The following is a 14,444-nucleotide window of genomic DNA, read 5'->3' as shown; positions in this document are numbered from 1 at the left end:
TACGTGGGGCTAAACCAAGGTTTAGTGTTAAGTATGGAACCCCCGCGGTGCCTGATCTTCTAAGAGGTTTCGTATTGGACTTTTTTTGCCACTCTTAGGGCCTAACAAAACATCACACTAAATGTGTGATTGCAATGTGTCTTACGTTTGTGTTTTGTTTAAATCACCTTGGGGATCCCGATCCTGTTCAGGACTGCAACATGCAGGGAGAGGGGGGTTAACCATTTCCCCTCCCGCTGCAATCTTGATGAACAGGCACCTTCATAAACTGCTATTTGCTGTGGGAGGAAAGCTGCTATTTAACAGTACAAACCTAAAACCAAATCCAGACTTAACATGCAGTATAGCCCTCAGTTTATTTCTTGTAATGAGACGTTTCATATCGGTTTGTAATCTATTTCGTATATTTGTTAACCACCTTGCATATTTTTACGAAATGGGCTAGATAGAAAATAAATAAAATAGATAATACCCAATCAGATCATAGAATCATAGAATAGTAGAGTTGGAAAGGGGCACGTTAAAGCACCCCTGACAGATGGCTGTCCAGCTGCAGCTTGAAGGCCTCCAGTGTGGGAGAGCCCACAACCTCCCTAGGTCACTGATTCCATTGTTGTACTGCTCTAACCGTCAGGAAATTTTTCCTGCTGTTCGGCCGGAATCTGGCTTCCTGTAACTTGAGCCCGTTATTCCATGTCCTGCACTCTGGGAGGATCGAGAAGAGATCCTAGCCCTCCTCTGTGTGACAACCCTTCAAGTATTGGAAGAGTGCTATCGTGTCTCCCTTCATTCTTCTCTTCTCTTGGCTAAACATGCCCAGTTCTTTCAGTCTCTCTTCATGGGGCTTTGGCTGTGGTTTGCTCGGTGGTACTGTAAACTTGCAGATGAAACTTTCAAAATTCTCTCTCTGCAGTCAAGAAGATGACAGCGACACGGTCTCTCGCTACTATGTGCCCAGTTATGAAGAGGTTGTGAATGCGGACTATCCTCAGGTGAGAGACACGGACGGAGGTGCCAGAATCAGTATGTCTCTCCCCTCGTACGAGTCTCTCACGGGGCTTGACGAAAACACGCCGACCAGACCCCCAGCTGACGCCACGGAAGGAAGACCCAACGTAGAACGCCAGCCGAGCAGGCACAGTTCCCGTCTGAGCAAAAGACTCAAACCCTTGAAAGTCCGGAGAATAAAGTCCGAAAAGCTCCACCTAAAAAATATCCGAGTAAACCTTCCCGAAGGAAATAGCTCGGGTCGCGTAACGATTGAGCCTCTGACCCCTCCTCCACAGTACGACGAAGTTCCCAGCAAACTTTCAGATAGCCAGGCACAGCCTTAAGGCAACTGTAAAACACTATTAAACGCTTGATTTCTGGGGGTGAAGTCCTGTTTTAGGCTTTAAAAGGAGCTGGGATACACCTTTTTTTGAGGGGGGTGAATCTTTTTTCCTAAAGGGATTAAGGCCTAGTTCTAAATGGGTTGGGCAAATCAATGTCTGGGCTTTTGCACTTTGGATAACATTGTGGGTCTTTCATTGGATGCTTCTCCATTAATGTAATAATAATAAATGAAATCCTTGCATATAGAAAACTAGCAGAGGCAGGATGAAATCACACTTCTGGGAGCCATTGCTTGTAATGATGCCAGATACAGATTTGCTGCCTCCAGGGAGAACTAAGCCCAGTTGAATTCTGCCAAGTCCTGTATAAATGGAATTCAGATAAACACTAGGGTGTGTTTGATAGAATCTTTGCAATATGAATCTTTTTATGTGTGGCTTCCCTCCCTCCTCCCACCCCCCTAAATTATGACACCTTTTATATGCCTCTTTGGCATTTTGTTTTTCTAAACTAACAGATTGTTATGTTTGTCATGGTAACTTCTTCATTTTGTTGTTGTTTCTCTTTGCTGGGATTGGGTATAGTTTACTTTATTTTTCCACACCGGATGTGGCTTTTAGAGGATGTGGAAGAAGCACAAATGCCTTATGCAACCGTCCATAATGAAGAAATATTACAGAAGCTGAGAAAAGAGAACTTTCAAAATCCGGTGGATATTGGCTAAATCAAACACCAGTTTTCCGTGCAGAAGCAATTGTAGGACTGAAAGTCCCCCAAAAAAGACACTTTGGGGGGTTCCAAATGAAGAGTACAGTCTGTTTTCTAACGTGCAATCCTCCTGGATTTTGCAGCCACTGTACTATAAATATGAAACATTTTCAAGAATATGTAACATTTTAAAATCAGAGTTGGGATGCTGTGACGAAAAAAACGTTTTTTAAAAAAAATATTAAATAGATGTGTGGGATTTGTGTCCTGTAAATGGAGTATCCAAGGTGTGCTTGAATCATAGAATCATAGAACAGTAGAGTTGGAAGGGGCCCACAAGGCCATCGAGTCCAACCCCCTGCTCAATGCAGGAATCCACCTCAAAACATACCTGACAGATGGTTGTCCAGCTGCCTCTTGAATGCCTCTAGTATGGGAGAGCCCACCACCTCCCTAGGTAACTGGTTCCATTGTCATACTGCTCTAACAGTCAAGAGGTTTTTCCTGATGTCCAGCTGGAATCTGGCTTCCTGTAACTTCAGTCCATTATTCCATGTCCTACACTCTGGGGGGATCGAGAAAAGATTTGCAAGATTTGAATGAAAATATTCCCTTCTTGCTGAGAGAAAGGGTGAGAAATGCCCTTTTACGAGATGGGCAACACGCAGAATTTGTTATTGCTGGGCAGCTATTAGCACTGGATTTCCACTCCAGTAGATAATAGTAGTTGCTGCTTCTCTTCTGTGGTACATTCTCCCCACCCATAACATGCCACTTCCAGGCAAAACGCCAGAAGCTATAGAGCTGAGCTGAGCTCATATGGTATCTCAGAAACACTATGGGAAGCTAAGCTGCCTTAGTATTTCCATTTTCCTGTGAGGGGTAGGGATGGGGGCATTGTACCCACCGTCTGTCTATTTAGATCCTTGCTCCAACTCTGTCTATTTAGATCCTTGCTCCAACTCTGTCTCTATTTCCTACTCCCTGCTATGTATTTTCCCATTTCACTGGTATTGGTGGCCAGGGTTGTCATTTTTCCGGATATAGAGCCCTCTCCCTTTCCTAGCTGTTAAATCTCAAAAGGAGTGGAAGGAGAGACTGCATCTTGTGCACATGTGTCCCAATGCATGCATGCGCCTGAGCATTAAGGTACCAGGTTGCGCACAGCCTGCCACTTCACAGCCTGCACCGAAGCTGTACATTTTGCCCTATTGATTACGCTTCATTAAAAGCACTCTCACCCCATTCTTCAAATGCAAAAAGGGCTCCCAAAGTGGCTTTTGAAGATTAAAAATAAGACAGTGCCTGCCCTTGTTTTAAATGACACAAGAGGAAAGGGGATGGAGGAGGAGGAGGAGGAAAAAAGCAACCCCAGGCAGTAGTCCTTTGCTACAATGTTCTTGCAAGCATTCTTGCTGGGATGGGGGAAGCGATGGTTCCTACAGTTCCTCCTCCTCTGGCCAATGGATGGGGCCAGGCTGGACTTCCCCTTGTTCTTTCTGGGAAACAGGGCCAGCTGGCCCCCAGTGGCCCGTAGCCAAGGCCAATGTATCTGCTCTGAAGCCAGCTGCATAATCTCAGGACAAATGCCAGTTGTTCTTTCTGGAAAGGGTGAAGCCAGTGGCCATACTATTACAACTAGGTTTTCCTAGTTTAGCCAGGGGAAAAAGCCTTCGCATTGGGGGTGGGGGCGCAGTCTCTACTGTGTGATGAGATTTGCTACATAGGGTGACCCTATGAAAAGGAGGACCGGGCTCCTGCATCTTTAACAGTTGTATTGAAAAGGGAATTTCAGCAGGTGTCATTTGTATATATGGGGAACTTGGTGAAATTTCCTCTTCATCACAACTAGGGTGACCCTATGAAAAGGAGGGCAGGGCTCCTGCATCTTTAACAGTTGTATTGAAAAGGGAATTTCAGCAGGTGTCATTTGTATATATGGGGAACTTGGTGAAATTTCCTCTTCATCACAACTAGGGTGACCCTATGAAAAGGAGGACCAGGCTCCTGTATCTTTAACAGTTGTATTGAAAAGGGAATTTCAGCAGGTGTCATTTGTATATATGGGGAACTTGGTGAAATTTCCTCTTCATCACAACTAGGGTGACCCTATGAAAAGGAGGACAGGGCTCCTGTATCTTTAACAGTTGTATTGAAAAGGGAATTTCAGCAGGTGTCATTTGTATATATGGGGAACTTGGTGAAATTTCCTCTTCATCACAACTTGGGTGACCCTATGAAAAGGAGGACAGGGCTCCTGTATCTTTAACAGTTGCATAGAAAAGGGAATTTTAGCAGGTGTCATTTGTATATATGGAGAACCTGGTGACATTCCCTCTTCATCACAACAGTTAAAGCTGCAGGAGCTATACTAGAGTGACCAGATTTAAAAGAGGGCAGGGCACCTGCAGCTTTAACTGTTGTGATAGAGAGGGAATTTCACCAGGTGCTGAATGCATACAAATGACACCTGCTGAAATTCCCTTTTCAATACAACTGTTAAAGATACAGGAGCCCTGTCCTCCTTTTCATATGGTCACCCTAATCACAACAGTTAAAGCTGCCCTCTTTCAAATCTGCTCACTCTAGTATAGCTCCTGCAGCTTTAACTGTTGTGATGAAGAGGGGATTTCACCAGGTTCTCCATATATACAAATGACACCTGCTGAATTTCCCTTTTCTATGCAACTGTTAAAGACACAGGAGCCCTGTCCTCCTTTTCATAGGGTCACCCTGTGTTACAGAGTGTCCCTATTTTCCTCATGGCAACGGTGTGTGTCCTCAAATGGCGGGGTGGGGGTGGGGAGTCAGGAGGGCAGCAAAATCTGGGTGGGGGGGGGGGAAGCAGCAGGGCGGGCCGGTGCTGGAGGAAAGCAACGCGCGTTCTCCCAGGTGTAGGCCGCGGCCTAGCCAGGCCTGTCCGGTTGCCATGGTGACAAAGGCCGGCCGGTCCTGCGCTCACTGCAGGCGGAGGCTGCGGCCTAGCTGGGCCTGCTCGGTTGCCACGGAGACCGGGGCGCGGCGGCTTTGCTCCGCCTCTCCTGCTCCGGCTCCTCCAGCGGGAGGCTGCGGCCTAGCACGGTTGCCATGGAGACGGCCCCGGCGGGAGCACGCGCAGGCCTGAGGCGGCGGCGGCGGCGGCTCTGCACGACTGGACAGGACTGGACCGAGCGGGAGGTTGGTTGGTTGAGGGACGGGCGCGGCGTGGCCAAGGCAGGGCCCACCTTCCATCAGTACCCCTACCTCATCCCCTTGGGAGGCCAGGTAATCCAGGAGTGGGGTCCTCCCCCACACTACACCCCTCCCCCATGGCCACTTGTACCCACGGGTGGGTGGGTAGGTAGGTGGGCGGGTGGGTGTTCTCTCAGGGCTACTTCTTCCAAAGGTTCAGAAGCTCCAGTATATTTTTCTAACGCCAGCTTTCCAATCTTATGAGGAAGAGATGAGAGCTCCCCTGAGCACGTGCAGAGTGCATTTTTGTTCTTCTCACCAGAATGAGAACATTATTTTATTTATTTAATTACATTTATATACCGCCCCACAGCCGAAGCTCTCTGGGCGGTTTACAACAATTAAAAATAGTAAACATTGAAAGCATACAAAAATTTAAAAAACATAAAACCAGTATAAAAACAACAGTATCCATTTAAAAACAACAATTCTGGGGTCCATTAAAAACAAACTTAACGTTGTTAAATGCTGTTAAAATGCCTGGGAGAAGAGAAAAGTCTTGACCTGGCGCCGAAAAGATAACAACGTTGGTGCCAGGTGAGTCTCATCGGGAAGATCATTCCACAGTCGGGGGGCCACCACCGAAAAGGCCCTCAAATGCATTGCAGTAATCTAATTTGGAAGTTACCAAAGTATTATTATTATTATTATTTATTTATTTATATAGCACCATCAATGTACATGGTGCTGTACAGAGTAAAACAATAAATAGCAAGACCCTGCCGCATAGGCTTACATTCTAATAAAATCATAATAAAACAATAAGGAGGGGAAGAGAATGCACCAAACAGGCACAGGGTAGGGTAAAACTAACAGTATAAAGTCAGAGCAAAATCAAGTTTTAAAAGCTTTAGGAAAAAGTAAGGTTTTTAGCTGAGCTTTAAAAGCTGCGATTGAACTTGTAGTTCTCAAATGTTCTGGAAGAGCGTTCCAGGCGTAAGGGGCAGCAGAAGAAAATGGACGAAGCCGAGCAAGGGAAGTAGAGGCCCTTGGGCAGGCGAGAAACATGGCATCAGAGGAGCGAAGAGCACGAGCAGGGCAATAGTGTGAGATGAGAGAGGAGAGATAGGAAGGAGCTAGACAGTGAAAGTATGGACAACTGAAGCTAGGTTATCCTTGTCCAGACAATAAAGCAGAGAGTACATTTCCTCCCCCTCCCGCCCCCCCCCCCCCACCATCCACAACATTGAAGATTTAAAGAGAAGGGTATTCCAATATTTTTATTAATTCTTTTTTCAGGGGTGGGAGTGATATTCCAGACTGATTTTGAGCTGGTGAATTCTAGAAACAGTTCTGGGGAGACTGAAAATTCAAAAAGGTAAAGGGGCCATTTTTCTTGTGGGTTCTTTGGCAGGATCTACACTACTGCTTTATAACAGTTTATAAAGGTTTGGACAACTGTTTGGGCCCGGGACACATTACATAGAGCGTTTTCAAACCATTTTCAAAATGTTATATCCTGCTTGGTGTAGATCTGGGCCTTGTTTCTGTTTTGAAGTTTCTCATCATATGAAATTCACGTGTTGCATTTTCATTCATTTATTCATTCAAGAAATGGATATGCAGCCTTTCTACCAACAGAGCATTCAAGACCCCGAACAACAACAACACATTAAAAGCAGCAAGATTTTTTAACAAGAACTGTCAGATACAGATGCTTTCAATATTTATTCTTCTGATTTATTTCCCGCCCTTCCACTAACTCATTTCCTGGGCTGTTTACAACATTAAATGAATCAAATACTGCTAAAGCATCTAAAACTACAACAAATAATTTCCAGTAGCCATGTTAATCTGTTGCAAAACAAACAAAATACACGAAGAAGCTTGGTGCTCCTTAAAGACTAACACATTTATTGTGGAACAAGCTTTTCTGGACTGCTGTAATAAATGTGTTAGTCTTTAAATGCCACAAGCTTCTTTGTTGGTCTTAATAACAAAGAAAATAACAATAAACAGCAGGAGAAAAAACCCAATATTTAAAGTTAGAATTGAAAACCAGCAGGTCAGCTTTTAAAATAAAAGGTCAATGCTAATAAAATGCTAGAAGCTGTGTAAGAAAGAAGGAATTTCTGCAGCTGTTGTCCTGGAATGAGAAGCGACACCAGCAAATCCACACACAAACACTCACACACACACACCCTCTGCATCACTAAAGCTCAGGAACTACACTGCTGTTTATTATTTACTAGCAAAATGCTAATAATAATAATTAATAATAATAATAATTTTATTTGTTACCCGCCTCTCCCTCTGGATCGAGGCGGGGTGCAACACAAATGCAAACACCATAAAATACATATCACTAATTAAAACATTTAAAACTAAGACATTATTAAAAGCAGCACATTATTAAAAAAAGCATCTTAAAATTCAACTGGGTAGGCCTGCCGGAAGAGATCAGTCTTTATGGCTTTCTTAAATTATTATGTTTGATGGTATGTTCTTGGAGGCCAAAGCGAGATGTGACAGGGCTTGGATCCCCAACTGATGATGATTATGATGATTTTGTTTAAAACAGGCAAGGCTGACATGAGCAGCAGGCACGCTTGGGCAGCAGCCAAGACCCACTATTGATGCCTGCCAGCCCCCCTTTTTTTCTGGCACTGCACTCCAAGCTGTGCCAGGCAGCTGGATTTAGTTATTCTTTTAACTTCCCACAATGCCCCTGACCTAATGTCACTCCAGGGCATTGTGGGAAATTTAAATAATGGGTAGACTCCTTTGTTCAGTGTTGCCACTTTAGCCTTGTAAACTTGCCAGGGCTTACAAGGAGGAGAAAATTCATCAGAGGACATTTTGCCCTGGAGACCTCTAAAGCAGAAAGAAGTGGAGTCTGAAATTGAACCTAGGAGAATGGGAGTGAGTTAATAAGGGCACGCCTCAGGAGTGCAAGTAACCCTCTCTGTTGCTCTCAGAAAAGCAGGATAAAACTATGTATTGAAGTTTGCATCTGAACAACAACAGCTATATTGAACCAATACGAACAATATATATTACACACACATACACACGGATAAACGTTAGCAGATTTCTTATTTAAGAAACGTGGTGGTGGGGCAGGTGTCTTTGAACCCACAGCTCCTGAAATGCCCACTTCCAGAACAAGGCAAGTACAGTTGTGATTCCTCTCCCCTTCCCCAACACTCCTCAGATTCAGAAGCTGTCTGCCAGTTTCCCCCCACCTGCTGCCTTCCAGATGGGTTAGGCTACAGCTTCAGTCCTCCTCGCAGGTTGGGGAAGGCTGACATATGCCTTTGCATACCAATTGCATACCAGTTTTGAATTTTTATATTGGACTTTATTGCCTGTATTCTGTTGTCTTGTATTTTATGGTTTTAATGATTGTGAACCGCCCAGAGGGCTTCGGCTATTGAGCTGTATAAAAATGTAATAAATACAATTGCTGGCAGCAGGCAGCAAAGGAGGGCTGTTGCCTTTCTCTTCTACTTATCTGCTGCCCTGAAGCATCTTTCTGGCCACTGTGGGAAGGCAGATGCTGTTCTAGATTTTCGTTTGATCCAGGAGGGCTCTTCTTATGTTATTATATAGGATTTACATATGCTCAGGTTGGACAGGTCTTTCAGCCTGAGAGATGGCTGGAATCTCTGTTCAGATGCAATGCATACCCATCAGATCCTGGGAATGCAATGTAGTGGAGGCTGCTATTGTTGGTATCCTGGGGGCATCTGGCCAGCCACTGTGGGAAGCAGCATGCTGGGCTAGTTAGACCTTTGGCCTGATCCAGCAGGGCTCTTATTATAGGCACACAAGCTTTCCACTTGAATAACTTACCTGGAATAAACACTACTACTACTACTACTACTACTACTAATAATAATAATAATAATAATAATAATAAATTTATTTATTTGTTACCCGCCTCTCCCTCTGGGTCGAGGCGGGGTACAACACAATTAAAAACACCATAAAATACATAAAACTAATTCAAACGTTTAAAACTAGTGCATCATTAAAAGCAGCACACCATTAAAAAAGGCATCTTGAAATTCAGCTGGGTAGGACTGCCGGAAGAGATCAGTCTTTATGGCTTTCTTAAATTCTGGAGGACTGTTAAGTTGACGAATCTCTCCCGGCAAGCCATTCCACAAACTGGGAGCAGCAGAAGAAAAGGTTTTCTGTGTAATAGTTGTCAGCCTTGTTTTTGTTGGCTGGAGTAAATGCTTCCCAGAGGACCTGAGTGTGCAGAGCAGATTGTACGGGAGAAGGCGATACCGCAGGGAGCCTGGACCCAAACCATGTAGGGCTTTAAAGGTGATAACCAACACTTTATACTTTGCCCGGAAACTAATTGGCAGCCATTGAAGGGATTTTAAGACTGGTATAATGTGGTCACCCCTAGGTTTACCGGTGACCAACCTGGCTTGCCATTATTTTGAACTAGTTGAAGTTTCCAGACTAGGCACAAAGGTAGCCCTATGTAGAGTGCATTGCAGAAGTTGAGCCTTGAAGTTACCAGAACGTGCACAAACGCCTTTAGGTCTTCCGACTCTAGGAAGGGGCGCAGCTGGCGTATCAGCTGAAGCTGATAGTAGGCACTCCTGGCTGTCACATCTATCTGGGCTGTCATTTGGAGCGACGGATCCAGAAGCACCCCCAAGTTGCGAAAGCAGTCTTTCAGGTGGAGTGTAACCCCATCCAGAACTGGTTGACACACCTCCAAACCCAGGTTATGACCTTTGACAGCAAGGTCATATCTATCTGTCATATCTGTCGGGGAGCAAGTTCATTGCTCCCCGATAGATATTGCTCGGCAATAGATAACTGCCATGGACACGAACCCCCGTTTGCTTCGCATACCCAATAATTTATTATTCATACAGCACCATCATGTCAAAAATGTTTCTTGAAGCAAACTCAGCTTTTTTCATATGTTTAAGAAGCAAATGGCAGGTGCAGTTCAAAAACTCCAGGCAAGAATTGCTTCCCTTTTATCCTTAAGTTAGCAAAAAGCCTGTCATTATGACTGGTTGGATGTGTGTGGAAGGAGGAAATTTATATTGAAAAGCCACACAGCAAGGGAAGGAATAAGGTGGGCATCTATGCTGAAGCACATTGGGCACTCCTGGGCGTCAAGTGACATGTCAGAGCCAGGTTATCCTCTGCCAGATATAGAGTCAGGCTTTGCTCCAACCATAACTGTGTCCTCAGCATTTTCACTTCTTTCCCATAGGAGCCAATGGACCACAGTAGAAAATTGTTAATTATCCCACAATTTGCCAAGATGCATGCTGTGTGCACTTCCAATTTGCAGAAACAACGTACAAATGGCCCGTCCGTAGGTTGTTAGCATTACATCCGAACCTGGACACTGGGTTGTTTATGGGTCAAACAACCCAGAGTTAACCTAACAACAAATCATAGGTTAACTCTGGGTTGTTTGACCCATAAACAACTCAAGAGTTTCCCGGGTTCGGATGTCATTCTAACATCCTACAATTGTAGATTATTATGCAAACTGGAAGTGGCTAGCACACAGCATGCATTCCTGCAAATCGATGATTATGATTTGCCACCGTGACATGTGAACCAGGTAAATGTCAACTATTTACTTATGGTTAGAAGTACAAGAATGTACTCAGGAACAATATTGGGGTGAGGGCTAAGACGTCTATCTGCCCCTCGTAAACTAAACCATTGAGAATCAAACCTACCTCTTATCTGAGTAGCCCTTCAGGGTCACTGAGGGAAAGGGAGGCTGAAACTTCCTCCGGCCCCCAGTGACCCAGACTGGGGTTGCTGTTTTTGCGCTGCTAATAAGAACCGTGGTCTTTTCCACTGGGGAATACCGGTGGGAGGGGGGTGTCCGTGTGGGCTGCATGAATCGTGTCCGAGGGCTCCATGCAGGCTGCTGGTTGCCCACCCGTCTTAGAGTCAAACTCGATGAGTTGCATGTAACTTAAGCATGTATTTGCCATGTCCTCTTATAAAGCAGGAAGCAGGAGGTCCGCTTGTTGCACAAACATGAGAGCGGGGAGATGGACACACACTCTTCCTCCACTGCTAATCCTTAAGCAGTTCCCTCTCTATCGGACCCCAGTTCTGAGCAGGGCACCAAGAAGGTTGCCTACATCTACGGAGTGCAGCGAGATAAGATGGAGGGGTGTGTGTTTCACTTCCCTCCTCCAAATTCTCCTTTATGCATGATGAATAGACCTCCTCTCTCCACCCCAGCTTTATATGTGAACAATGAAAGCCCATGCTTCTGATACACGCAATTCCTGGATGTCTAGTTTGGCCCTTGGTCACACTGGAGTGTGGCACTATGTCAAGGCCTTTTATTTAGGTATTGTGTAAACTGTCATTTATTTTAATAATGTGTGGAGAGTTTATAGGGAAACGTAGTTACCTGTGCATGTCAAAAAATGGGGTGGTGGTAGGTGGGTAATAAAACACTTGAGAATTTATTGTTTATGATGACAAGTTGTTATTTATCTCAGAATAACCTTCCTGGGATGATAGCCTTGAAATCCTGATTCTATAAATAATGTCTCAAATAAGCAAAGATCCGTGATATGTATCTTTCACTTGCAAGGATGGTTTTCATTTCTGTTGGGGCAGGGAGGGGGCACGGGATCTAACAACGTGGTGGAAAATCAGAAGGAAAATCATACGTTTAAGTGGTGATTTTTAAAAAGAAACAAACATGAGTTACAAACGTTAGAGAAAGAGTGATAGGTTAGAGAAGATATAAAACAGACACAGGCATATATAAACACACACATAAAGTAAATAATAGAAAAGAAAAGCAGCTTGACATAGACACATATTCCTAAATTCACTTCTCATTCCAAATTTATATATGAAATCATACTTATCTCATTCAATAGATTTCTGCCCTTTTCCAATGTTGACTCACCCATTTTTTGCATAACAACTTATCCATTAATCTATGCCAAATTCTCTTCTCCCAATCTTCTATATATGATGGTGCTGGTGGTTTTCCTTCCAATTCTTAGCATTGATAATATGTGCAGCTATTAGCAAATTTCCTACCAATTTACCTAACTTAAGGCACAATCCAATGCATGTTTAGATGGGAAAAAAGCCTACAACACTCAGCATTTCTTTTTTCTGTCTAAACTTGTTTAGGATTGCATCCTTATTTGGTAGTATTTTTGCAAATCCACTTAAGAGGAGGGTCAGATGGTAATTTATATCCTGTTATCTCTTCAGTAATACCAATAACATCAGCCTAAAACTTTCTAATACGATTACACTCCCTCCCACCAGATATGCTTAAAGTCCAATTTATCATACATGCATATTTACCTGTAAGGATGTGTCAAATGATACATCCTTTGTAACCTGTGGGGAGTGTAATATGATACATGAAGGATTTTATAGAAATTCTCATTAGCAGCTATCTCCACAGTATAATTTGGCTCTTCCTGCCAAATTACCTCCCATTCTCATTCTGAGATATTGATCTGAAACATTTTACCATCTATTCTTAATACCTGCTTTAACATCTGGAACATCAGATAGCAATTTATACATCTTAGATAATAACCTTGTTTGAGGATTGCCGAGTTGGAGAAGGCTGGTCTATGCGTTCCCTGTTCTTCTTCCATACCAATTCATTTAATTTAACTGTGACCCCCAGTAGTTCAATGACCGCATTGTTAGCATTTAAGAACATAAGAAGAGCCCTGCTGGATCAGACCAAGGGTCCATCTAGTCCAGATCTCATAGAATCATAGAATAGCAGAGTTGGAAGGGTCCTACAAGGCCAACAAGTCCAACCCCCTGCTCAGTGCAGGAATCCACCCAAAAGCATCCCTGACAGATGGTTGTCCAGCTGCCTCTTGAATGCCTCTCTCTTCGCATAGTGGCCAACCAGCTGTTGACCAGGGACCCACAAGCAGGACACAGGTGCAAGAGCACCCTCCTGCCCATGTTCCCCAGCAACTGGTGTCTATAGGCTTACTTCCTCTTACTGGAGGTAGCGTATAGCCATTGATCGCCTTCTCCAGGAATTTTTCCAATCCTCTTTTAAAGACATCCAAATCAGTGGCCATCACTAGGGTGACCATATGTAATGGAGGACAGGGCTTCTGTATCTTTAACAGTTGAATTGAAAAAAGAGTTTCAGCAGGTGTCATTTGTATGCATAGACCACCAGGTGAAATTCCTTTCTTCATCACAACCATTAAAGCTGCAGGAGCCCTGCCCTCTTTTGTATCTGCTCACTCTAGTATAGTTCCTGCAGCTTTAACGGTTGTGATGAAGAGGGAATTTCACGCGGTGCTGCATGCATACAAATGACACCTGCTAAATTCCCTCTTCTGCACAACTCTTGAAGATACAGGAGCCTTGTTCTCCTTTCCATATGGTCACCCTAGCCATCACTCCATGTTGTGGCAAATCCCATTGTTCCACTGTTCACTATGTGAAGAAGTCCTTCCTTTTATTTGTCTTGAATCTCCCACCAATGAGCTGCTTGGGCTGACCCCAGGTTCTAGTATTATGGGAGAGGGAGAAAAGTGTCTCTCTATCCACATTCTCCACGCCATGTACACTTCTATCCTGTCTCCCCTCAGCCTCCTTTTCTCGAAGCTAAATAATCCCAGCTGTTGTAACCTTCCCTCGTAGGGGAGATGTTCCAGCCCCTTGATTGTTTTAGTTGTCTTTTTCTGATGATACCATCGACGTACAGCTATTAAGAAAGCTTTAGAAGAACGACTATCTGAATTGAATTTATTGATAATGGATTGCAAAATCTTGGTAGTACTTATGGTAGGTTCCAAACTAAAAATAAAATCTTTGGAAGTATATTCATCTTAACTGTTGCAATAAGGCCCAGCTGTGACAACTTTCCTTCAGTCCAACTTTGAAGTGACTAAAGTTATTATCATTCATTTCTGTTAACATTATTACCAAATAAATATTATTTTCCCATTTGGCATGCATAATATTGGTTCTCTCTGTTTTTAATATTTATTCCTAAGCATTCTGACTTTGATTGATTTTATATTCTGGCAGACTAGCAAATGTTGTATTAAAGAATAGAGGAGACAGCAGACATAGAATCATAGAATAGTAGAGTTGGAAGGGGCCTATAAGGCCATCAAGTCCAACCCCCTGCTCAGTGCAGGAATCCACCCCTGACAGATGGTTCCTTGTTTGCGATGTTTGGTGCAACTGCG

At 43.8% G+C, this 14,444-nt stretch overlaps 1 protein-coding gene across 2 annotated transcripts in view; it reads left to right on the top strand.

Moving 5' to 3' along the window:
* TMEM51 (transmembrane protein 51) overlaps window positions 1–1,742 on the top strand; it is a 37,103-nt gene extending 35,361 nt beyond the window's left edge. For both annotated transcript variants that reach the window (XM_063145085.1, XM_063145086.1), the window contains exon 3: window positions 914–1,742. In XM_063145085.1, the coding sequence (XP_063001155.1) occupies window positions 914–1,334 (421 nt within the window). In that variant the 3' untranslated portion in view covers window positions 1,335–1,742. The remainder of the gene's footprint in view (window positions 1–913) is intronic.
* The last annotated feature ends 12,702 nt before the right edge of the window (window positions 1,743–14,444 follow it).

Source organism: Elgaria multicarinata, chromosome 20 (genome assembly GCF_023053635.1).
Source record: "Elgaria multicarinata webbii isolate HBS135686 ecotype San Diego chromosome 20, rElgMul1.1.pri, whole genome shotgun sequence".
NCBI classification, from domain to species: Eukaryota; Metazoa; Chordata; class Lepidosauria; order Squamata; family Anguidae; genus Elgaria; species Elgaria multicarinata.
The sequence above is the reverse complement of the archived record's forward strand: the minus strand, read 5'-3'. Positions and strand labels throughout refer to the sequence as shown.